Genomic DNA, 27,186 nt, shown 5'->3' on the forward strand with positions numbered 1-27,186 from the left:
GACATTATTAGTCAGAGTTTGGGAACCACAAGAGGTTTCGAAGGTTCTGTCTAATTTTCGCAGCTTCCAAGAGTTCAGACTTGGCTATATCCTAAGGTCCTTCCTCTTTTTTTTTTAATTAAGTTCTTACTCAAGCAAACTCCTACTGACTTAATTAGGAGTAAGAACTGAGTAAAAACTGAACCTCAGGATTTGATTACACACATTTTCTGAAACATTTTGGTCTGCAACTTAGGCTGGAAATATGTCAAAAGCTGGATTTCTTTCTCATGAAATCGTCTAGTTTTGGTTATTACATTTGGTAATAAATCTGGGAGTCGTATTCTCATTTTGATGCATAACTTGCATTAACACTAACTGAAGTCATGTGCATATACCCAAAGCCCTTGAGATGAGAATATTACCTTGACATCTATGTAGAATGTAGGACTTTTTGCAAAATCACCTACAAATAGCTCATTAATAATAAACAATTAGTCTACAATCTGTCCTCCATGTTCTTTAATTTCCATGCAGGCCTTAATAGACTGATAGACCCAATTTGATGGTTATTCTGCTTTGGGATGCCGAGATATTTAAACCTGCCTTTTCTTCAAACTTGCCAGCAGCTCTCAATCGTCTGTGTTTATTGTGCCAGTACAATTGTGGGTTCCTGTTCCAAGCTACAAATGAGACAGCCTCATGGACCTACAGCAAACCAAATACAATAGCCATTCCCTTTAGCAATTACAAAGAAATAAAGATTTATATTTCTATAGAGAGAGACCCCTTTCAGCTGGAGGACTTAATGTCATCAGAAAGGCCCTCAGGCACTGCAAGAAAAGTTTTGTCAAGAAGGCTTTCAATGAGGTTTCTGCTGCTGCATAAGTGTTTTTCAGGGACTTACTGTATCGAGAAGGTTGACTGGACCTGCCCATTCAAACAGTTACCAAATAGAGCAGGAAAAAAAAGAATCTCAGACACACGCACAATCCAGCTTTTTGATACTGGAAATTCTTATTATTCTTTTTTGGTTCAAATCGATTAACAAATAAATATCTTGGGAATGAAGTTATACACTGCATTTTTCTCCCCCAAGTCACCTGACAAAAAACTCCCTTCTGCACCCCCAAACAAATTAGAGTGATTAATACTGACTTTAAAAGGGTCACAATAAATTAACTTTTTTTGGGGGTGGGGGCGATTTCCAATGATTTAAAACAGCAGGTCTATCCCACAGTTTGCCTCCAGCTTTGGGTGGAGATCCAAACAATCAACTATTTTTTTTCTCATATCTTCAGATGATTTTAATGAACATTTGGATGGTGAAAGATTTTGTGTTTTTTTAATATTCTCTGGCTATCCACTGAAAAAGAACAATCAGACACTAATAAGAGTGACTTTGACATGGCCAGATGAAAGCACCACAGTAAGAGTCGTGTTGAAAAAAGTTTGGGATTTGTTTTTTAAATGGATTGTTAAAAATAGGCAGAAAGACATGACTGTCGCATCCTGTTTGTTGATGAAAAAAGAGAGCTGCAATCAACCATCATATTACATTGTTCCTTTGCAATTATTTTTTTACTGTTTTCCAGTTGATTAATGAACTAAATACTGAATCTAATCTCTTGTTCATTGACTTCAGAAACATTCCCAGTGAATGCAATGGACACTGGATTGGGCCCCTATGGTCTGATAAATAGTTGAATTAGGCATCATACCTTAAGAAAAGTCAGAGAAAACAGCAACAGAAATTGATAAAAATTGACGGTGACTCCTTAATACCATCATAAAACTGGAAATGCCACAATGATCTAAGGACACAATTTTGAAAACTGTTAGCTGCACCTTGAAGGTGCTCTACACCCTCAACTTCCATTGACTTCATTGAGTGGGGAAGATACCCAGTACTTCACAGGAAGCACTTTAACCTTTTAGGATGAGACTCCAAAATCAACTAAAATAACTCTAAACAGTGATCCAAAGTCTCTTTCTGTGTGTCTCAGGTTTTCACATTCCAGTCTACATTAATCGAGGAGAATACAGTGGCAGCCATTAATATCTTTGCTATTTTCTCCTAAGCATGTAGGAGATAATAATATCTGCAGTATTCCCTATTGAATGCGCATGGGAGAAAATCATATGTGACTGTTGTTAAGTCCCAGTTCTGCAACTGGATTCATTTGGACACCCACGTGTTATCGATGGGGCTTCTCCCACATAAATCCAATTGCAAGATCCATATGTAACTTTGTTCAACACTACATGAATCACTTGAGATCCAGCAAAAATAATTAGTGCCTATGACCTTTTGTCTTTAAAAATAGTTTTTTTTGATCCAGACTAACTGCCAGTGTCTTCTGATGCCAGATTTTTATGGTGTCCTTCTGCCAACCAGTCATAATTAATCCCCTTTTTTGGAAAACAGAACATGTGTTATGTTATTGCATTTTTATTCTGATGGGCACAAATACATTTCCCACACATCTCATATATCCCAGGCAGGTCCTCTGGCTTAGCCTTTGCCAAGTCAAAAGCTAAGTACACATCTCCTCTTTTGTTTTCATTTTCTAATATTACTTTCACCACCTCAGAGGTGGTAAAAATAATATAATCCAAGCTTAGATGATCAAGACAGAGAGGGACACAGACCTCATGCAAGTGAAGGAAAGTCCATTTTAAAATTAACAGAAATCTGATTTCAGGCAAATTTGGAGATCACACCAGATATACGGTTGTTTTAAAGTAGGCAAGTCAAAAAAATTTAGAAAAAAAATGTTGTATCGACTCAACTTTGAGCCCATACAGCATTGAGATGAATCCATATCAATGATGCATTAGCGAGCAAAAGATTATGATGTCACCACAAACATCATGAAGTTACCATTTCCAAAACAGTAAAGCAGAAAAACAGATTTACAGAATCGGATGGGTCAGGATAGGGTGTTTTGTTTTTTGCGTGAAAGGGTAATCAATAAGGAATGCTAAACATTTGTTTTCTGTATTCTTTCTTAATATGACATACACACTTTTTACATAAGACAGGAGGACTAAAGGTTTTAAAATAATAATAAAAGAAAAAGATTGGATTGAAATAATTCAGCTTGTATCTGTTTTTCCATTTTGATTTCTTTATTTTTTGTTCATTTCATGAATTGGGTTATTCCCCCTCAAAATTACTCAGACCTCGTAAATTCAACTTTTTGCTTCTATCCTTACAGTCCTGGTATATTTATTATATGTTTAAGAGGGGATGGGATGAAGGAGAGGAATAAATAAATAGGTGAAGCTGCAGCAAATGGCACAAGGATACAGTCCCTTCCTGGAAAGAGGATTTTGTGGCGAACCATTTCTCCCATAATGCATCCCACAGACCATATATCCACTAGAACAGCAGAGACAGGGAAGTGTAGAAGGGGGGAAAAAAAGCAAAGTTAACTAAGACACTTCACTCCTAAAGGAGGGGAAAAAGAGCAGGTTGATCAGAATAGTACAGTTTTTTCTCCTCCCACCAAACGCTAAAATAAGTAAATAGATAAAAGCACCATCAGGCTCAGTAAAATTGGAAAAATATTTGAAATATCAGCATTGTCAGAGTTTTTGTTAAACTAACTGAAATAAAAATATGCACCTTTTTTCACAGGAAAACCAACAGAGGTTTGTCAATATAGTCTCTCTCTGATTCAGGCAACATGAAAAATGCACCTAGACCCAATTAACTCACAAGCAGGCTTCATGTGTTGGAAACTGATCAGCTGAAAGCATGTCTAATCTATGTTAAAACCATCCAGGGGGTTTCAGCAGAGGGCTTACTGCTATGCTTTCTAAAACACGTGAAAAAGGAAGGCATGAACTTGAAGGGGAGCTCTCTCATTTTGCCCTCATCCTGCCCCTGAGATTGTGTGGAACCCACAGGGTAAAAAGGCACAACGCTAGCCAGAAAGTAAAAATAAATAGAGATGTACAGCTGTGTTGGGTCTGCAAGGACAAACTGCACTTAGTGGGTGGAAAAAATACAAAGGTTGAAAATAAAAACCCAAATCCTTACTTAAAAAAAAAATAGTGATCATCTGGAATCACCTCCTACTTGGCTTTTGGGCCAGTTTATGGGTTTATTACTGCAGGATTGAATCTGAACCTGCAGCCCTCACTCACACTAGTTGTCCTAACTGGGACACAAGTAAGGACTGAAGGTCAGGACACCATCCTACAATCACTGAGTATTGCAAACTCCTGCTGCAAGATCCAGCTCTATGTAGGGGAAAGAATACAAAGTCTGGAATACACTGCCTATGCTGTGTACTATATAGGTACTGAAATACAGAACGCTGCATAGAGTGAATACCAGCATGTCTTCTAGGAAGGTTTCTATGCTTCCCATCCTGACTTCACGTACTGGATGCAATGTGCACTGTTGCTCATCTGTTTGGTTTAGGTTGGGTTTTTCTTCCTTGAAATTGTACAAGGAGGGGAAAAAAAAGACAGATACTTGATGTACAGAGTGTAAAGAAAGAAAGGATCAGCACTCTGAATGGTGAAGAAAAAACTATTTTTCAAGAAACTGACATATTTTCCCAACTTCAAATCCTTGTTTTGTGATAAATTTTTTGGAATGTACAACCAATTTCTCCTCTTTTTCTTCTCCCCTTTTCATCCTTTAAAATACAAAATAAAAAACAAACAAACCAAAACTTTTTGTTGCTGTTGGTAAAACAAAATAAGGGTGAAATGTTTCATCTGGGAAAGGAGGGTAGAGGTATTAGGTGCACAGGACAGCTAAAGCATGCCTGAAGTGGGGTTAGAGTTTTCTTCTTTGTGGTAGTTTTGGGTCCTTCCAAGGTAAGTTCGGCAAAATGGTGCTAACTATGCATCGTTAGCCAATCGGGTGCAGAGAGAAAATGAAAGCAGCGAACAATCTTCATAGTCAGCATACAAAGTGTGGAGAAAAAAATGGGGGATCTCATGTAATACAACAGCACAGGCCTGAGCAGCGGTGCAGAGAACAATCTTTCCCATTGACTTCAGTGAGACCTGGATCAGGTCCCTCAGACACATCAGCTCCTCAGATTTGCTGATCTGTATTTCCTTTATTCATAGTTTTCAAATGTATTTTATTTTTTAAATGTTTGCCTATTTTATCTTGCTCAATTGAAAGAGAAAAGCTCCTTGCTCACTTTCAGCTTGATCCATGGCCATTGACATTAATGGGAATCTCTCCATTAACTTCCAGGGCGCTTTGAGGGTTGCACACATTCTGAGTGCCTCCGCAAATCTGTCTTTCACTTGATCACAAAAGTGCCCCAAACTTTACCCAAGTGCCACTATAACAGCATGAAACCAGAGAAAAATTCTCTGCTGTGTCAAACACAACAACAAACTCATTAACAATCCAATTTTGTGAGAGAACCACACAAAGCCTGAGCAACTTTAGAATAAAAATAACCTAATATTTAGATTAGGGAATGATGACATGTGTGTTGATCCCAGTTAAGATTTTTGGAGGCACTCAGTTTATGAGAAAGCCAAGGTGCAACATATTTAGCACTTGTGCTATTTTTTTCCTAATTACTAACTACAGTATTAAAACCTGCATTGTGAATCCATGAATATTACCAGCAATTCATGTAATGAAATAGCTTACAGGTGTGTTATGAGCATGCCTGTATTATCGCTTGCGTAAAGAAATCCGTCTAAAAAACCAAGCATACAATGTCATTGTCAGCTGAAGAATGCTGTCAGTGTTACTTCAAATTCTACTGCATGTTAATTGGATTCTCCAACTTAACGTAAAATAGTGCGGAGCTTCTGCTACTTTCCCATTACATTTGTCATTGAAAAGGTTTCTTCATCTAACAGGGAGATTTGCTTTGGCATCAAAAATAATATAATAATAGACTTTTCTCCACTATATTTCCTACTCTTCTTTCCAGCCTGGTCTACCTAGCACCTAGACAGTTATAATGTTCAATTATGCTATAGAACAAGAACTACGTATTTGATAAAGCTTTCCCTTTATCCCTCCTACAATGAACTCTTTCTTATAGGCACCTCTGTAATATGGTAGCTCTGCTTGCATCCCATAATCTGTCCAAGGACAGAAAGATACACGACCCGTAGGTTTTTCACAGCAGAGCCCTCTATCTACAGCTAGGAGGATTACATACAAGCGAAACAACAGAAAAGTAGTTCAGTTTCCTCCTCTTCCTCCCTTCTCTTTCCATTAAAGATGGGCTCAAGCTGCACAATTCAGATCTAGACCGTGTACACCCTAGCAGCAGGTTGTTAGAGTCTGGGATGTTAGTTCAGCCTATTATACATACAAAAGCCATTCTTGAAATTTAAATCGGGTCTGCATCTTGAAACATTTGGGAATGTTTGGATTCCAAATTTGGTTTGGTCCCATCTCTTCTTCCCTCCTCACTAGAGAGGTCTGAGATTCAGAAGAACTGGCTTTAGATTATTTCATCCATTTGGCAACCCTAACAATTCCCATAATATTTCTGGCTCACAGCAGCCTTTATAGGTACACACTTTAGTCAAAAAGGGCTTCTTCAGCTGCTCACTCAGGCAAAGGAGTGCTGGTTAATCACAGGTTGTTAACCTGCAATACCATGTGGTTAAACTCAATGCAAACTGCATGACAAGAACCATCAGTTATTGCAGTTTGATTGCAATACTGGGAAAATTCAGATCTAACATCACTTTGGTTTTTAAATTTAAGGTGTTCCTTACTGCTATTATTTCCCTCTCCTGGTGCCCATAAATTGCCAAAGTAGCGCTGGCCCTGCCGGCCACATAGTCTTTGCTATTGAGGTACAGCCCTACCGTTCTCCTTGTAGCCCATTCCCAAGATGACCTCTGGTGCTCTATAATAACGTGTCACCACATAGGGAGTCATCATGAAGCTGGTGCCTGCAGTCCTGGCCAGTCCAAAGTCCAGAATCTTCAACGTGCAATCGGACTTTACCACAATATTACTTGGTTTTAAATCCTGCAAGAGACACAAAGGAAAACAGACATGACTGCCATCTACAAAGGCTGTGCACACTGGCGATCTGGATCCATACTTTGGGTGGACCTCTAAACACTTCGCTGCTCCATAGCTGCATGTGCAGTCATTCACGGAAGGTACTTTTTAGCCTGTCTCTGAATCCTGTTGTTGCTTTGGCACCCCCTATTGGAACGTGTGCTCTAGTGATATAGTCCAGATGCTTCAAGCAGCTTGATTCCATCAAGAAGGACACTGCTAAATTGGAGAAATTTCAGAGACGTCAGGGAATGATTTAATGATTAGAAAACATGCCTCTCTCAGTGATAGACTGAAGGATCTCCATCTATTTTGCTTAACAACGAGAAGACTGAGGGATGACTTGATCACAGTACTTCAAGTACTTACATGGGGAATGAATATTTGATTATGGGCTCCTCAATCTAGCCGACAGAGATATAAAAAGACCCAATGGCTGGAAGCTGAAGCTAGACAAATTCTGACTGGAAATAAGGCATACATTTTGAACAGTGATGGTAATTAACCATTGAAACAATTTACCAAGGGTCACGGTGGATTTTCCATCAGTGATAACTTTTAAATCAAGACGTTTTAAAGATATGCTGTAGTTCAAAAGGAATTATTCTGAGGAGTTCTATAACCTATGTTATACAAGAGATCACAGTAGATGATCACAATGGTCCCTTCTGGCCTTTGGAACTTTGAATACTTTCCTCTGGATGATGGAAGCATTCTGCTGTTAAATTAATAGCTCTAAAAGGCTTATAGAATCAGGGTGATGAAATATTTTTTTTGTTTACACTTTATTCTGAGTGGGGCAGTGCCCACTGTGCTCCAATAACTAGAACCATCACAAACTGTGTATGCAGGTTCATATGAATATTTTATTTACAAAAACAATCTGACCCATTCTTTGCCTGGAACACTATGGGAACTATAGTAGCCAAACATACTACATCCTCTACACCAGTGCTTCTCAAACTTTTTTTTAACTGGTGACCCCTTTCACGTAGCAAGCTTCTGAGTGCGGCCCCCCTTATAAATTAAAAACACATTTTTATATATTTAACACCATTATAAATGCTGGAGGTAAAGCGGGGTTTGGGGTGGAGGCTGACAGCTCGCAATCCCTCATATAATAGCCTTGTGACCCCCTGAGGGGTCCCGACCCCCAGTTTGAGAACCCCTGCTCTACACAACGTATGTTTTAGGAAAGGAGGTCTTTGTATATTATAAAGTAACATTCAACATGAAAATCATTTCATCAGTCTTTCTTCCCTTCCCCTCAGAAGCCAAAAAAATTATTGTTTTTTGAGCAGAGGTTCCCAGGCTATTTTCATAGTGTGGACCACATCTTAAGAGAAAGTTTGTCTCATGGACATTTTCCCATGCATTCAGGGTCAGCTGGACTACCTCCCATCCTGTTCACAATTGTATGGACCATTTACTCTAGTATCAACAATTGCACGGACCACCTATCTTCTCATTCACTCCTGTGGCAACTACAGCAATTGCTTACATGATAAAATAATGTTGGGAACGTACTTAGCAAATGTTTAGCAGTCTTTTCATGCATTTAAGCAAATGGAAACGAGGAGAACCAATTACATATGACCAGACAGTTCTCCATGGAACTCCACCAAACGATTCATGGACCACAGTTTGGACACCATCAATTGATAGCATTTTAATGCACTATAGGTGACTGTCAGCCTTCTGAGAGCTAGCAACAGTTTCAGGAGAAAGTGCAGTTATCGCCACCTTCTCCCATAATCATAATCACTATGCGTCTTACACTACCTATGGCTCATTCCCTTTTTGTTTGATGATTAACTTGACAAACGTCCTCATCCCTAACATACAACCATACAGCTAACTTGCCCGACACATCGACTATTGACAGATAAGTCTCAATATTTACATTGAGAAGGCTGGGTCTTGATGAAGGGGTTGAATCACAAAGTTTGCATGTTGACATCACCAAGACTCTTAACAACAACAACAACAACTACCGGTATCTTGTCCTTCAAAGTGCAGTCACCTTACCCTGTGAATGATTCCCGCAGAGTGAAGGTGCTTGATCCCACACAGCATTTGGTAGAGCAGGTAAGACATTCGTTCATGGTCTAATTCCATCTGAATCACCTGGCACAAGTTGGCATCCATCAATTCCATTACCAGGTAACTAGATAGGAGAGTAAAGTCATACAGTTATTGCCTGCACAGGCATGGTGTTTCCAGTAACTTCTGTGCAATAATCAACATTCACTTCTCTCTCTTCACAATCCTTTTTTTTTTATTTCCACTGTGAGATGGTAACGCAGAAGGAGAAAAGATTTTGAACTGCCCATTCACCTGAGCCCCAGCACAAAGCTCAGTAATCCTTGAACCATTCTGTGATTTGTCTCCCATTGCAGCATTCCAAGAATGCCCCATTGACATCCTTGGAATATCAGGGATTACTTGGCACATTCCACAGCACAGCGACTGTGCTCTACATGGGCACACAAGGCAGCAGGATCCTCAAACATGCTAATGCCACATGCACCAAGCTGCGAGCCTTTTCTCCTGAGAAATGGCTATTGCAATTTGATCAGAGGGTTTCTTCCAGAGATCACTGGACTGATGGAGGTAGGAAGGGTAAATATATATTACCACAATACATTTGTCTGAAGTGATTATAAGACTGGGTGATCCCATATAGTTTTAATGCCAATTAACTAATCTGACTGTACACTGTGCTTCTGCTAAATAAGATTGAGCAATAGTCTTAATTGGATTTTAACTCAGTCCTCCAGAAGTGATTGGTTAATACATTTAACCCACCAGCTCAATTCTTAAGGGATATTTATTCTTAAGTAGAGATGAACCTTAACTGGGACACCGGATCCAAACTCCCTCAAACTTTGGGAAGACTCTTGATCTAGATTTATATGTGAGCTTCCCAACTCAGGCTCACCTCACCAATTCTTTGCAGAGGACTGAAATAACAAGATTATTGCAATGGGGCAGTAGATCTTTTTGCAGACACATGGACAGTACTTGCCTGACTCCAAACAATGCTATTAACTCCTCCCTTTTGTGATACTGCAATATGGAATAAGGTGCTATAGACTGAAAGGCAGAAGCCATTTAGCTGACATAAAACAGCAACACTTGCGACTACCTGAAATTTGATTCAGGGCAAGTTCATTAAATGCAGTAGTGCCCATGGTGTAGACAATGTTCAGTGGAGCTCATACTCCGCCACTATTTCCCAAGGCAGACAAATTTTACACAGTCAAAGGTTATCCCACAATAAATATGAAAGGGAAAAAAAATCTTTCACATCAGTCTCTTTTACAAGGATATTATTTCAAAGTGAATCACCACATTTTAAAGCACTCCCACATACCTCAGAGAGTTATACAACAACATTTCCTGAGCAAACCAATAACACAAAGGAACAAAGTACACTTCCTCATAGATGTTCATATTCCTCCACACTACCTGTCTTAAGAACAGCCATTAGCATGCTTTGCACGCGTGTTCTATTCCAGATCTTAGATACAAAGGTGATAGGTGCCTTATACATACCTAAAATAGGTCAGTCTACATTTTCAAATTCTATCTAAAGCTTCATCTTCACAAGATAATTTGCTAGAGGAGCTCATCCTTTTCATTATACTGGGATTTTTATGTTCACTATACAATACCAGGGCCCACCTCCCTCTAAAGCTTTAGTTTAATTACTGCCTGGGTTACTTACACATCCTGGAATTCCTCCAGAGATTTCTGTGGTGTGAAGACATTTAATAAACTGATAATCTGAAAAGCAGAGTGAGACAGAGGGAGAGAGAGAGAAGATAAACATATGCAGTTGATCACATTTTGAAGGACGGCTGTATTAAATAATAGCATCTGTTTTTCACTGTTCAATTTGCACTGACAAGTCCTGCTACAGTTGGCTAGTAAGCAGCTGGCAAATTTCAGAACAATTTTTCAGAACTCCATTATTGTTCAGGATGGATTTGAAAGGGTGTGTGAGAGAGGAGTGGTGATGGACAGCAACTGGTCAAAATGCTGAAGCCATTAGTCTTGTGAATTCTGGAGTTGCAGGTTCAAATTCCAGCCTCAGCTCAAACAAATGTGACAGTCCTTGTAAAGTCACTGGCCATTTCTGGTATATCAAGGCTATATGTCTGAGGGGAGAAATAATCAAACATCATCCTATTAAACACAAACACAGGACTTTCCATTCTCTCTGACATTTCTTAAATTTTTTGGCACAGATGCTCTTTCATAAAAAAAAAATCCAATTCCCAGCTGTCTTGCTGTCATACATACGTCTCAAAATGGGAGAACCTCAGAGAGCTCTGGAAAGTGTCCAGAGGTGTCCTGCACATTACTCTGTCTTTTAAAGTGAGATTACAGAGAACACGGCCAGTAGGGAATGCTGCTGACAGGAATCTGCTGGAGAGCTGGTAGTGCCTAGGAGGCAGCACATAGCAACAGTACCTCCGGGGGGGGGGGGGGGGAAAGGTTGTGGGACTTGGGACCTGAATTCCCTTCCTTTTCATGTGTATGGGGGAAAAGAGAAGGAAGAATTCTGAGGAAACTCCATGAAAAGAACCTTACAGAGTCTTTATCCGCACTTGGCTCCCTTGGCAGGCTCTCTTAGTGGGAAAATGTGACTATCTGGGCTTATATTTTTTAAAGAAAGCCTTAATTTTCTTTCTTACTGTTCTATCCGCCTCTTTGCCTCTGCACTTTTATCTTTCCTCCACCATCTTTCCTTGCTTCTTCCCCCTTTTCTCAATATTTTTGAGATATCTCTCTTCTAATGTTCCTTTGAAAGCTTTAACGACAGACAGCTAAAACTTAAGAGCAGGTAATAGGTTTACAGCTGTTGCGTCATATACAGTAGAACCTCAGAGTTACAAACACCTCAGGAATGGAGGTTATTCGTAACTCTGAAATGTTCATAACTGAACAAAATGTTATGGTTGTTCTTTCAAAAGATTACAGCTTAATGTTGATTTACTACAGCTTTGAAACTTAAATTTTCCCTTTTTTTCCCCATAGTCTATGTTTAACACAGTACTGTACTGTATTTGCTTTTTGGGGGGGGGGGCAGGGGGGGGGATCTCTGCTGCTGCCTGATTGCATACTTCCAGTTCCAAATGAGGTGTGTGGTTGTCTGGTCAGTTCGTAACTCTGGTGTTTGTAACTCTGAGGTTCTACTGTATAGTACTTTTGTAATAGTCTATTTTTCAAATCAACCCCATCTTTGTAGCCTTCTGCCCCTTCCAATACATTAAGAATCATGGGTAATAATGCACCATGTAGCCTCTAATTATGTACCAAACACAACTCACCCAGCTCTGCATTTTCAAACTAGTGTGCAGGGATCTAAATCATGCCGTTTCCATCCAAGCCAATGGGAATGAGACAGCTAGAGCCCTGCACAACTCTTTGAAAATTTAAGGATAACTCAGTGTTAAGAAAAGTACAGCAAAATAACTCTAGGTGGGCTCTGTGAAGTGTCTGCCAGGCACACTATTCATCTGTAAATTAAAGGATCAAACAAATAGTCACTAGCGATAAGGTAGTAACAGGAGACTGATGGTAAATTACTATTTGCAACCTTCAGAGCAAGTCTTTGAATTGCACAGATTTTCATTCCAAACTCTTTGTGATTTCAGGGCTCTCTCTCATTGAAAGAAAAAACATGTAGCCAATTCCTTTCTCTTCCTGTGAACTAATGATTGAGAAATAGTGTGTCAAATATCACAGTCTATCAGGCTTCTCATGTTCATTCATTCAGTTTGTGTGGCGAGAAAGAGTCCTTTCAGGATCCGTGAAAAGTGTTTACAGGTAATGAACTGTTATTAATTTACTCTCAATGGAAACTAATGTGCACTGTCCATTATCATTATTATTTGTAACATCCCCAGTGGGCTAAAATCAGTCCACAGACATAGGAAGATACTAGCGTTGGATCTTAAGAGCTGGTAGTGACAACATACCATGCTACAAATAAAAGGATAAATGCAGTTTGCTTTTCTCACATGAGTAGTTCTACTGATTTCATTGGGACTTCCATAACATGGTTTGGCCAATTATGGTATAAGGGTAGTAACAGGAGTGGCGAGTTTGCACAAAAAGGAAACTAGTGGAGAAACATTTGAACAATGTAATGGGGTACCCATGGGTATCCCATAGCCACAAGCCACACTACACTGTATCAAACATATCATTCCAATCATTGAATACATATGTGGGCACCCCTAATGTAAACCTGTATGATGGCCATTCCAGTATAACGCTAAAGAAAGTGTTTATACACAAGGCAGGTGGAGGTAAGGAGAATTAAGAAAGACTAAAAATCTGCTGTCATTGTTCATTTCTTAAGATTAAGAAGAAATAAAACAAAATAGCATGTGGTTTCAGAGATTCTGGTTACACAGCATTAGTATGAACCATCCAAACAGTTGGCAATGAAGTAATCAGTAATAGCATCTTACATAACAGATTCCCATTGTGCTCCATAGGCTCTTTACAGGATTATCAATAAACAGAATCTTCATAATGACAATACAATTAAATACTCCAATAGAGGGGGCTAGATTGTGAATTCAGGAAGAGCTCTGAGCAAGGGGTGTGCTTTCACTGCACCACCATAGAAGTAGCTCCTGAAGGTAGCATGATTCAGAGACATTCCCCTGAGTCACAATTCCTTTCCTGCTTCCTCCGGGCTCCTGGAAGGATAGTAATTTACTGCTGGCCAATACCAGCAAATAGAGGGTGAAGCTAAAGCTCCATCCATTCTTTGCCCACCTCCTCTGGGGAAGGAGCAAGCATGGGAGTAGTCATGCTTACTCATATGTGCCAGGACCTAAAGTTAGGGTAGCCCATGTAGGGGCCTTACAATACATAGGTGTGTAGTCTGGGTCAAGATCTAGCCCTTAAAATAGCAGAAGTCATAAGTTAAAGTATCGCATTACAGCCTGAAAGGATGTGATTTTTTCCCTAACAAATCAAGCACACAACATCCCCTGGTCCCCACAAGAAAACTTACATTTTTATGGTTCACACACTTCATGAGGACCAGCTCTCTGTAAGCTCGTTTGGCATGAGTTTGATTCTGAAATGGTCGGCTGAGCTTCTTAATAGCCACATTTCTGTCAAGGACGGCATCATATGCAGCGCTGCAGTGAATACAAATACAAGCTTTATATATTTTAAAAGGATATTCTTCAGTTTTAAGGGTGAATGGGATGTCTGGAATTTCCATCCAGGTGTCTTCTGAATTAACCAGAACTAGAGAGACAGACACGGGAATAACAGGCATGGGAAATCCACACACGCAGAAGGAGTGAGATCTTACAGCAATGGAACAGAGTACACACCATTACTTATAATTAATTTCAACTGCAGTGTAAGATTTACATGCAAAGCAGGGAAAGACCTATTAAACATAAAAAGTCACTATAAAAGATGGATTTTACTATTCGGCAGCACATATACTAAAATTGGAACGATACAGAGTAGACTAGGAAGAACCTAAGGAAGCAAAGAGATTCAGAAGTATCTCTCTGTAGGTGAGAGTTCTCATCCTTATTTGGAACACTGGAAGACTATTTAGGATGAGAAGAAATCTGAGTTTTTGCTGTCTTCAGTGCAAAGCACACTTCTTTATGACTGCATATACAGCATCATTTATAAGAGCGAACAATTATTATTGCTAAATTGAGGGAAATTCAAAAATTACATTAATTACTCAGAGATCTACAATTGATTGTACATAAGCACGTGCCTGTTGCATGTGATCTACAGAAGATATTAGAGCCAGGGCCGGCTCCAGGGTTTTGGCCGCCCCAAGCAGCCAAACAAAAAAAACAAAAAACAAAAAGCCGTGATCGCAATCGCGATTTGCAGTGGCAATTCGGCAGGAAGTCCTTCGCTCCGAGCAGCCGAATTGCTGCCGAACAGCGGGATGTGCTGCCCCTCTCCGAAGTGGCCGCCTCAAGCGCCTGCTTGGTAACCTGGTGCGTGGAGCCAGCCCTGATTAGAGCTGGGATACCAAGCCTGGGCACAATAAAACTAGTGTCACTGGAGTGATCCTGAAACAAGAACATAACTTTCCTACTCATATCTCCTTTGTCTGTGATTTTGCATATCCAGTGTTGCCTCTGAAATATTATCTGGATGTATGTTTGGTTTAAGGTTTTATTCTTAGGATAGTAAACTCACTAGAGAGCTATAGTTAACGTATGCTAAATTGATAAGGATGCTAGTAAAACCTTCCATTCTCATGCCAAGCTAATGCTGAAAACAATAGCATTTGATTTGAATACGGAATAAGTAAGGAACAAGAAACAGGTCCTAAGTTAAATTTTTGGGAAATCATGATGTTGTTTGTGTGCACACGCACACCCTCAAAACTTCACTACACTCTGTTCCACAAGCAATATGCATTTATTTGCTCTTGCCTTCTCTAACAAATATACAGTGGCATGTCTATATAACAAACCCAAACAAACAAACCAAAATAATACTACCAAAACAAGATACTCCACTACATACATTTTTCCTCTGGGAAGAGGAAGAGAGAACAAACATGTGACAGAAGTTAGTAATATTGCTTAATGCACTTGTGGAAGGCACTCAGATACTGCGGTGATGACTGCCGTATAGGAAGCTACACAGAATAGAATAGGACTATCACTGTCGCTTTTCCCATCACCATTAAGGACTTATTCAGCAACTGGCTCAGTGAACAAATCCCAATGTGCTCTAGAGAGAGTTAGTAATAATAATAGTCCCCTTTTGATTTAATTTCTTAAACCATTTCTTTAGAGTGAACCATCATATTCCAATAATTCTAGAAATGAAACCCTTTCAGAATAATGCTTACCATTTACATATCTGAATTTTAAAAATTAATTTCTAAGATGCGTCTGATGAGAACTCAAAGATCATGAAAAAAATTACAAGAAAAAGCAAGCAAACAAACAAACCCAGGCTCCAATTGTTTTCAACCAGATATCTGTCTTCCTTAAGCCAGCAACTAACAAAGTGTGTATGAAATGAGTGTTTAACAATGCTCTTTATGATCATTTCTCTCCTCTTGGTGAAGTTAAGTAATTCAATTTTGTTTTAGACAAAAAGAATTACGTGAACCAAACTGCATAATTTACCAAGAATGTTGTGTATGATCTCAGACTATATATTATCAATTGCCATTGCTTTATAACACCACACATCAAGAGCATAAGGAATCATCTCTAGGGAATATTTTTCTAAAAACAAAGAACAGCATCTTAGTTTAATGGACAAATTAAACCCAAGTTCAGAGGATAAATGATTTTTTTCAAAAACCTAATTTCTCTCTTCATTATTCTCTTATTCCTTATTATTTCAACAACAGTGAAAAATAAAAATGTTGCTTGTCACTAGCATCTATCCCAGCGCAGAATGGAAAGACCACAAAGATCAATGAAAAGTGAAAATAATTTATCTTTTACACTTAGGATCTGCTCCGAGACTTACTGAAGTAAATTATGGAAAGACTCCTGTTTACATCAGAGGGCTTTGGGTCAGGCCCACCTCTAGATCTCAAAATGCTTATAATCAGAAATTAAACTTCCCACCACCACGTGAGATAAAGTAGAATCACCACATGGTGGGTGTGGAAACTGACGTCAGGAACAGAACTCAGCCCTCCTGACTGCCAGTTCTGTGCCTTAACCTTGTTCCTCCTTGTTAAAGACTACAGGGAAAATGAGGAGCTCTGCATACTCAGCAGACTATTGCCTCCTGCACCAAGGAATTTCTCTCACATACCTCCTGCAGGATTCAAAAGAAACCAGAAAACACTTTAGTCTCCATCACCACCACTATCAATATGGATCTGAATAACTGTATTACCCAGCAGTTCCTGGCGTTGCATTTACTTTTCCAAATGGCACAACTGAGTCTCCTCTTTTCTTTCTCCAGCAGGACACCAAAAGCAATTCTATTAATTAAGAATCACTGCCATTTTATAATTTACTTATGCATTAAAAGATCCTTCGGAGGAAGTTTTGCCATTGACATCAATGGAGTCAGCATTTCACCCTACCTATTTAACTCTAACACAGCTGAAAAAAAAACAGCTCAAAATGTTGAGATTGTAATATGACACACAATAAAGTGGTCTTTAAATAACCCTGATCTGTAGTGCTGAAACATGTCCATGTCAAGAGTTAGATTGGAGTGAATCTTTAATCTTGAAATGTGTGTGTTATAACAAAAGTAGAGATATAACTTCAACTGACATTCAAGAGGAAGAGCAGTGACCACTAACCTACATACTAGAGTCAGAGGTTTTTGTTTTTTTAAATCCCTTTTCCCAGGATTTCCTATTACTTCAAATTCCGTCTTCCCTGACTTTAGACACTTATCACCATTACTATCCTCTATGAAGCAATCTCTTTTTGAGATTCAAAAAGCCAGATAATTTTTTCCCACCCTAAGAAAGATGTTATTGGACATTTGGTCCATGAATTGATTTATGGACATTTAGACACCCAATCACCACATTCCAAAACAAATGTTTATTTTCTCAAATTAAGAACCCAGTTCAGGAAAGCATTGTTATTAAGCTCATGCTTAAACATCCTTCCTTAACATCAAGCACATTCTTAAGTGTTTTACTAACTGGGCCTTGGAATTCACTTAAGTTTATAAATTCTAATTTTAGAGTTTAATTCAAAACTTTTGATCTGCAACTTCAGTTTCTCTTTGCCAAAATGAAAGTTCTCCGTTGCTATAAGTTTTTTTTATTCTTTTTATATTATTTATTTTCAAAAAAAGATTTCCCTGATCAAGCGGGAATATTTATTATAGCTTTCCATCATGTAAATGAAAATTGTTTTTAAAATACAGCTTACATTTTCCTTGAAGATAGTTTAAATGAAGAGGAAAGTATTTCACATAATTAAAAATTAATCATGGATATGGTTCTAAAGGTTTTAGGAAACTTCAAAACACTGTAGATTTCTACCTACACAGGGCATGCTCCAAAACCCATTGGAGTCAATAGAATCTTTCCACTTACTTCAATGAGCTTTAGACCAGGCCCATATACTGTAACATCCAGGAATAACTAATTTGAGCCTGAACAGACAAAAGAGGAAGTTTCAGCTTTGTGGTCAGGAAGGAATCTTCTCAACAAGCATGGCTTATTGGCAGTGACTTTGGGTTTTTTCCCACCTTCCTCTGGAGCATTAAGCAGAGGTCTCCTGTGGCGATCGGGTGGAAGGAATCCCACATTATCAATTTCCACCAAATACAGAAGGTCAGGTAGTGATGAACCTTTAAGCTTCCCATCTTCTTCTACGTTTGTATGGTATGTTAATGATCATTACCAAGTTCACCATTTACCAACTGTTACCTCACAGTGGTATCTGAGAAAGCACAGTAATTTCCCATCATAACTAAAGGGAAATACTGCACCATCTCCTATGCTGTCCCCAGGGGTCTGTACTGGGACCAGTACTATTCAATGTATTTATAAATGATCTGGACAAAGAGGTAAACACTGAGGTGGCAAAATTTGCAGATGATACAAAATTACTCAAGATAGTTAAGTCCAAAGCAGACTACAAAGAGTTACAAAGGGGTCTCACAAAACTGGGTGACTGGGCAACAAAATGGCAGATGAAATTCAATGTTGATAAATGCAAATTAATGCGCATTGGAAAACATAATCCCAACTATACATATAAAATGATGGGGTCTAAATTAGATGTTACCACTCAAGAAAGAGATCTCAGAGTCGTTGTCCGGCAGTCAAAAAAGCGAACAGAATGTTGGGAATCATTAAGAAAGGGATAGATAATAAAACAGAAAATATGATAATGCCCCTATATAAATCAATGGTAAGCCCACATCCTGAATATTGCATGCAGCTGTGGTTGTCCCATCTCACGAAAGATATATTGGAACTGGAAAAGGTTCAGAAAAGGGCAACAAAAATTGTTAGTGGCATGGAACAGCTTCCATATGAGGAGACATTTATAAGACTGGGACTTTTCAGTTTGGAAAACAGATAACTAAGGGGGGATACAATACAGGTGTATAAAATCATGACTGGTGTGGAGAAAGTAAATAGGGAAGTGTTATTTATTTACTCCTCATAACAAAAGAACTAGGGGTCAAATGAAATTAATAGGCAGATGGATTAAAACAAACAAAAGGAAGTATTTCTTCACACAACACACAGTCAACCTGTGGAACTCTGTGCTTGAGGATGTTGCGAATGCCAAAACTATAACAGGGTTCAAAAAAGAACTAGATAAATTCTTTGAGGATAGGTCTATCCATGGCTGTTAGCCAGGATGGGCAGGGATGGTGTCCCTAGTCTCTGCTAGAATCTGGGAATGGGCGACAGGGAATGGATCATTTGATGATTACCTGTTCTGTGCATTCCCTCTGAAGCACCTGGTATTGACCACTGTCTGAAGACAGGATACTGAGCTAGATGGACCTTTGGTCTGACTCAGTATGGCCGTTCTTATGTTGTTCTTATTCAAAATTGATAACATATTTGAATAGCTCATAGGGTTTCTCAAGCTACAATATGTGAAAACCAGCAAAACTTCATTTTCCTTGTTCAGCAGCAATTTCCAAATATGTGGAAATCTGGGAATTGAGGCAGCGGGCTTGGCAAATAATCCAGTTCCTGGCTCTTCCAGACTGGCCAATGACAAATATTTATAAATACAGTGATAACACTCATATTTTAGGTGTTTCATTTCTACTAACTTGAAGGAAAAAGAAAAGAAAAGAAAAGAAAAGAAAAGAAAAGAAAAGAAAAGAAAAGAAAAGAAAAGAAAAAAGAAAAGAAAAGAAAAGAAAAGAAAAACTTGTTCTGAACATTAGATACAATCTCACATATTCTGCTCACAGTCATGCTTTAAAAAACATGCTGGTCTTTTCCAGCTAAAATATAATGAAGTCTGTCAATTTGGAGCAACAAATTAATGACTTTCTAAGCTTTCTTGCTACATTTCTCATTGAATGAACAATTCAATTTAACCAGACCCTAAGAAGAAGGATGTTGCAGACAACCAATAATTTGCAGTGATAGGCATTGAAATAATAATCTGCTTTTACCATGAAACAATAGCTTTAGTGCAAAGGCTTCCATGAAGTTTGGTTCTTCAGACTAACTATACCAGGGGTGGCCAAACTTACTGGCCCTCCGAGCCACATATGAGAATTTTTAGAAGTTTGAGAGCTGGGACTGAAGCCCCGAGCCCTTGCAGGTGCACCCCACAGTGCTGAAGCCCTGAGATCCTCCTCCCCGCTGGACAGAAGCTCCTACCCCACCACCCCACTGCAAGGCAGAGGTCCTGAGCTCCCCTCCCCCAGTCTGGTAGGCAGAGAATGGTGGGGGGAGAGAGCGGGCTTGCAAGCTGCACCTTAATAGTAAAGGAGCCACATGTCGCTTGCGAGCCACAGTTTGGCACCCCTGAACTACACAATAGCTATGAATTGCTGGACAGAACAGATGGGACCAGAGCCTCCAGTGGCTAAGCCTTACTTGGTGCACGGCTGGTTGGGGATGGAACAAATATTACTTTAAGCCATCATTACCCTCCATCAATCATAGGGTTGGCCAGGGGTCTGCCAACACTCTGGTACAAGTTAAAGCATCCTCAGGGCTGCTCTAAATTATGCACAGTAAACTATAGCCCAAAGGGGAAATTCCAGCAAGTAAATATTCCTGGTATAAGGACATCCCAGCCACAACCTCTAGGGTGGCAGTTTGGAAGACGCATGCAGGAGGTGGTATGGCTGCTCTGAGCCAACATTGCATTCAAGGGAGAATCTACAGCTGGCCAATTATGCTGATTTTAGGTCTGCTCTACTGCACTGGAAATGGTCCAGAAGGTCCAGCCAGGACAATTTGATGTAGTTTAGAAAACAAAGGAAAAAACTGAATTAGAAACCCAAGTGCTTTTATTAGCTAATGGTGAATCAAAGATATGGGAAGACAGAATGTGCTTTTACATCACTTTTAATTTAGCATAAATTCACTGACAAATTAAATTACTCCTGTAGAGAGAGCAGAATCAGGCTCTCAGACTTGAGTCTCCACTCAGTACTACTAAGCATTCAATGTAGCATAGTGCCCCAGGTACATAATGTGTAATTCACATGTAGTGCTGCATCATTTACATGATCTGAAATCCCAGCATCCCATGGAATTACAGCAGCTGAAAAATTACCACCCTTGTTGCAGGAGTAATTGGTGGTACAGGGGCTAGGCAAAGCAAATGTTTAGTTGAGTACTTGAGGAAAACGTGAACGTTTTTCATTCTCCCAATGAATTTTGATAGTGCTTTATTTTCTGTCTCTAAGGCTTATCCTGCTTCCTTACCCCACTCCACCCACACAGTTTGTATACCTCATAGTTAGAAATCTGCAATCCTCTTTTTCCCCCCACTAATGTGCTCTTTTTAGAAACATTTTCCTTGCTAAAGAATATCAGAGTCAGCAGAGTATTTAATCTGACTCTAGTGGTGTGTGGTTTTTTTTTGGGGGGGGGGGTGTTGTTTTGTTTTTGCGGTTAGGATAGTTTATTTGGCTTTTGAGCACTAACGTTTGCCAATAGAGTTCTTTTCATTCATCTATTCCAAGTGAAATGATTTGCCTTGATAGAGTATGATCAAGTGTTCACTGACTTTTACGTAATATTTGATTTCTTCCTTTATTGCGGCAAACTCATTAGAGCCAATATAGTTAAGAGTCAAGTAACTGTTTCCTTTGTAAATACTGGTTCACCACCATTTCAAAGAACACTGGGTTTAACTTGAGGTTGTTAGATCTAAAGATGCTGCAATCCCAATAGGAGGCAGACATATTTTATTTTCACCCATTGTAAATGCAAATGCATCAGATATTTCTACCACAGAAAACAAAATCTTATTTGCATCATAATGGGATTAGAGCTATTAGAACAAATTCTCACTAATGGTGATGCCAGCAGGGGGAAAGGGGGAAATCACATTCACAGGTTCATTATCCAGTTTTCACCTTGCTTTATGTTGAAAGCAAAAAGCCAGGAGGGAGAATGTCTCTTTAGAGTGAAGATCACAAAATTCATCAAAATGTACAGTTCTGCACTGAGGGAGAAATGTCATTATTTTCACACCTAACCCCCATGTATTTGCCATCAGAAGTGCTGACAATTCTTTATGTAGTCAATACATAAAGCAATCACCAAGGTCCCTGATCTACAAATAGATCTGAATGGGCAAATCCCTGTGGTCCACCCACTCAGATCCATTTGCACTACTGGGCTCTACAATATCACTTGTCCCTCTTAGCTGCCATGTGCCGGAAACTCTCAAAATGTCAGGCTAGCCTGCATGGAGAGATACTGACCATTTCCAAGGGTGACACAAACCAAGCCCAGAGAAAATGGCAAAAAGGACAACTCTCACCCACCCCCTGCAACTCCCACACACCACACCCCTCCCACCATCTTTGACTGTATTATTGTTAAGGCTAAGATTTTGTCGCGCATATTTTTAGTAAAAGTCACGGACAGGTCACAGGCAATAAAGAAAAATTCACAGAAGCCCGTGACCTATCCGTGACTTTTACTAAAAATATGCATGACAAAATGGGGAGCTATGGGGTCCTGCTATGTGGCTGGGAGCTTCTGGGGCAACCTCCCCACCACCACCACCCATTGAGGCTGGAGCTCGGGACCCCGGCAGTTCCCAGCCACCACGAGCTGCGGGGGGACCCTTCAGCTCCCAGGCGCAGCGGGCTTATGTCACAGAGGTCTCTGGAAGTCACAGATTCCGTAGCCCTAATTATTGCCCTTACCCTGGAGGACTCAACAAAACAAAAACCTATTTACTGAGCCCCCACATAAGCAGGCTGCAGTCTCACTGCATTTCAACTAGGCTCTCAACATTGTGCATTATATTTAAAGTGGTTGTAATTTAGTTTAACAGCTTTCCAGGAGCTCTGTTCTAAGTTGCCTACCTAGTTTTTCACTTCAGAAGTTAGGGACAGATCTGCAGCTGGTATACGTTGTCATCGCTCCATTAACTTCCGTGGAGCTAAGACAATTTATTCAAGCTGAGGTTCTGGCCCCAATGCTTGTAGATTAGCAACAAGCCATATCTTCTCTGCCATGACTTGAGTATGCAGATACCCCTCAATAGCCAGGAATCTGTGAATGAGGCTGAGCTATATGAAAGACTGAAAAAAAAGTATATTTAACAAAAAAATTCAAAAAAATCTGTTATCATTACTGTCATAACAACAGATATCTATATGCAACTGTATAATTACGTGGCACTTTACAAAATATAGGAGCAGATTCCAATCTGATTTATACAGGTGTCAGTCTCAGGTGTCAAAGGTGTCAAAGAATGTATACATGTGAAATTGATCAGTATCTGGCCCACAAACGAGACATGATCCTTAGCCATCTTTAACATTCTATGAAAACTCTAGAAAAAGTACCTTAGTATAATATAACAATGTAGAGAAATTATACGTTGAAAATTCTTTTTGGAGTTTTGTCCAAGTATTGAGACACTTCCTACAAAAAGATCTTTTCAGCACTGTAACAGCTTTACCAGAATACTTCAGTCCTTTGCTAACTAGAGCGCATTGCTGAACAGAGATGGAGTGAAGCAAATGCTTCAATGCTTTGCTAAATGGTGCCACACTACGTGAGTAAGACAGTCTATATAAAAAGTTGGAAAAGACAAAACTAAATATGCATGGTCCTTTTATGAAGAAATTATATAAAAATATTATATCAATGGAGATCCTCCAGCAATACAATATGAACAGATAGCTAGAGTCTTCTTAACACAACCTTTGAAAATGTAGTTACTCTACTAATGGGCAGGCAAAAAATATATACTGCACCATATGCCTCATATATAACTTGTCACATACCTTGTGATATCTCACAAACTCAGACCTCTGTTTTTGCTCAATTATTCGCCAATATTTTTGGCTCCAGGACATGCATCCATTAATATTAAATAACCAAAAAAGAAACTGACTTTTTTTCATAACTGTTCTGTAGTTCTAGAGCAATGTTATAGCTACTAAATTGGGTTCACAGTTCTTTCTACATCAAGTTTACACTTCTTGAGTGACAGCCTCATTCCCACTCCAGTACCTATACACAGGATAAAAAGGCTAGCAGCATAAAAGTGTCTGTATCCAACTGGATGAGAGCTCACCTGGCACAGGAAATGTGGAAGACAGCCATAAGACTGTCTTCCAAGAAACCACTTTCAAGCCCTGGTGCACCAGGCATGGCAGGACAGAGCTATAGCATGCAGCAATGTGGAAATTTTGAGAAGTCTTGTGGCCCATAGGGCAGCCTGGGGAGGCTGCCATAACTTAGACAGCTCTTAAGGGAGCCTAAGTTACACAGTGGAGCATCAGGAGGGCACAAAGATGGCTTAGAGCCACGTGAGTCCCCTTACCTCCTTTTCCTCACTTCAAGACACTTCACAAGTCCACCTTGCCTACAGCTCTGACCTTGTTTTGGTTTGCTTCCTTGCCCATTTCTGCCAATTACAATTTCTAAACAGTCTTCTGATCTTGATGCTATCTTTCTCTCTTACTTTCACACATGACTTTGGCCCTTCTTCTCTTCTGTTCTCTATGCCAGGATCCTGCTCCCTCCCCAAACATCCTCTCTTTCAACCTCCAGGTCTTCTTTTAAAATTCACTTCTTTCAGTGAGTTTTCCCACTGAGGAATTCTAATCCAGTTCTCAATATTTCTTCTCTTTTGCTTTACTCTGTTCTGAAATATCATCTGATTGTTCAAACTTCACTCCTAACTACTTGTTTCATATTTTTTAAAATTTGTTGTAACCTTCATCCCTTCTCTCCCTTCCTTTTTTGCCATCATATGATGATGCTGCACCCCATATTCTTCATAAAAATATAGTTGTAATATGAATATTGCATAACTGAGATATGTTTTGTGCAAGATGGGTCATGTGAGGCATCATTGGAAAGGTTGTGATTTACTGAATGTGATTATCCAATTTATATGCATGTAACATTTCTGTATCCGAAGTTAGGAATATTGACTATGTAACAATTACAACTGTGTGTGTACTTGGGGAACGCCCACCAGACAGAAGGCAATCAGCCTGAATGGGCCATTAGGAAAGACAATGGTGCTGATCTCTCATCTTCCTGGAGTGCCTTCCTGGGGACATTACAAATATATCTTGTCTCATGGTTGCTTTAACACTGCAAGGTCATGTGATGATGTCACCTGATGTGATGATGTTATGGAGTACCACCTTGGACACAGCTGGTATTTCTCAACTGGAAACAAAGGATTCTTGCCTTATGTAAATCCTATTTAAAGCTGGGAAGTGAGTTAATCAGGGCTCTTCTTCACTGCCTCCCTTCCCAAGAAGGAAGACTGCTAAGAATACCTGAAGAAACAAAGGAACTAAGCTGGGGAAAGGCAAGGGCTGAGTCCAGGCTGAGATAAGGGTCTAGGCTGTGAAGAGAAATAACTGGAACCCTGAGCTGAAGAAGCTCTGCAACATTTAGGGTGAGAAATTACTATTTGTAATCTGTTTCTTTAGTATATTAAGCGTAGTTTGCGTGTTTTGTTTTATTTGCTCAGTAATCTGCTTTGTTCTGTTTGCTATCCCTTATAATCACTTAAAATCTACCTTTTGTAGTTAATAAATGTATGTTTTTGTTTATTCCAAAACCCAGTTTGTGCAATTCATAACTGGGGGGTGGGGGAGAGGAAAGAGCTGTGCATAGCTTCCTCCACATTGAGGGAGGGGACGATTTTTATGAGCTTACGCTATATAGATCTCTATATAGTGTGCACAGGGGCACTGGGCATTCCCTTAGCTGAGTCCTCCCACAGAGAGCTGATTGCAGACTTTGTGTGATTCTACAGCTGGGTGTGTCCCTACCTGTTTGTGTGCTGGAAGAGGGCTTGAGAGCCTGACACAGCAACACAGAATGGGGGGGACCCAGGTTGGTAGGACAGATAGGCTCAGTGGGACCCCAGCACATCTGGTGGCACCCCAGGAAGCGGGGGTCTAACCAATCACACATATTTCCTGTGTTTGTTTAATTTAGGATGTAAGGTCTCTGGGAGAAGGACAACTTCCTTTCATTTTCTGTAAAGCACTGTGCAAACTTATATATAACCTAATATATAATATTAGATCATAAATAAGCAATACAGTCTGATAATGAAATTCAAGTGACAAAAGCCACATTTCTTTTATGACTTGCTAGTATTTATTTTCCATTTCTGATTCAATTACTTCTTTGTTTTGCTGTTTGTCTATTTCTCTGCTTCCCATCCCTGTTTCTTCCATATGATAACAGTCATTGTTTTACTGTAGTAGAGACCCCGATGTGCTCAGCCGGAGCTGGCACTGGAATTCTAGCAAGAGAAACAGAAGTTTGTGGAAGGGTTAATCTAATGGCAAACTTAGTGCAGCTATAACAGTACCACTGACTCAGGAATATTCCCTTCCTTGAGCTACAAAAGTAAAGAATATCAGACACCCCCAAAGCTGTGAATTCCCACTCAGTTCAAACAACAACAACAAAACAACCAAATTTACTGCTTATGTATTAGACAATTCACACGACTTACTTCAGGAAAGGTATTTGAATGTTATTTTGACAGAAGACCATGTTCATATCATCTTTTAGAGCAGGACATTAGAGAGAGAGGCAAGGGGAGGAGATGTAATGGTGTGGGTCTGGGGGGCAGGGGGAGGAGAGATTGAAAGAGAGATTCCTGCTAGTAATATACAGAATGATAGTAGCGATTTCTGTGTAAACTTCCCATGCCAACAGCATTTGGATCTGTCAGAAGACAGAAAGTGACCATTGTAAATATGAGTGGGCAGACAGACTGTGATGCAAAAGCAAGAGGAGGTAATCACTAGAAGAAACCTGTGTGGTATGAGAGTGTTGAAAAGGAGAGCACTGGCCCCTTTCCACAGGCCTGCCCTGAAGAGCTTTGAGCTTTAGCTTAGGGTGAAATCCTGAATCCATCAAAAACAATAGCAAAACTCTTGTTGATTTCAGTAGGGCCAGGATTTCACCCTGGGATGCAGGGGCAAGTTTGAATTCAATCAGGAAATCACTGAGATTTGTGGACAATAGTCAG

The 27,186-nt window shown here is 39.6% G+C and overlaps 1 protein-coding gene across 8 annotated transcripts in view; it reads right to left on the reverse strand.

Moving 5' to 3' along the window:
* MAPK10 (mitogen-activated protein kinase 10) overlaps positions 1-27,186 on the reverse strand; it is a 267,071-nt gene that overhangs the window by 72,079 nt on the left and 167,806 nt on the right. For all 8 annotated transcript variants that reach the window (XM_054029918.1, XM_054029914.1, XM_054029915.1 and 5 more), the window contains 5 exons: positions 14,049-14,178; positions 10,737-10,795; positions 9,035-9,173; positions 6,805-6,970; positions 3,293-3,364 (listed from right to left, as the gene is read on the reverse strand). In XM_054029918.1, the coding sequence (XP_053885893.1) occupies positions 3,293-3,364; positions 6,805-6,970; positions 9,035-9,173; positions 10,737-10,795; positions 14,049-14,178 (566 nt within the window). The remainder of the gene's footprint in view (positions 1-3,292; positions 3,365-6,804; positions 6,971-9,034; positions 9,174-10,736; positions 10,796-14,048; positions 14,179-27,186) is intronic.

This window comes from Malaclemys terrapin, chromosome 5, assembly GCF_027887155.1.
Source record: "Malaclemys terrapin pileata isolate rMalTer1 chromosome 5, rMalTer1.hap1, whole genome shotgun sequence".
Classification (NCBI taxonomy): domain Eukaryota; kingdom Metazoa; phylum Chordata; order Testudines; family Emydidae; genus Malaclemys; species Malaclemys terrapin.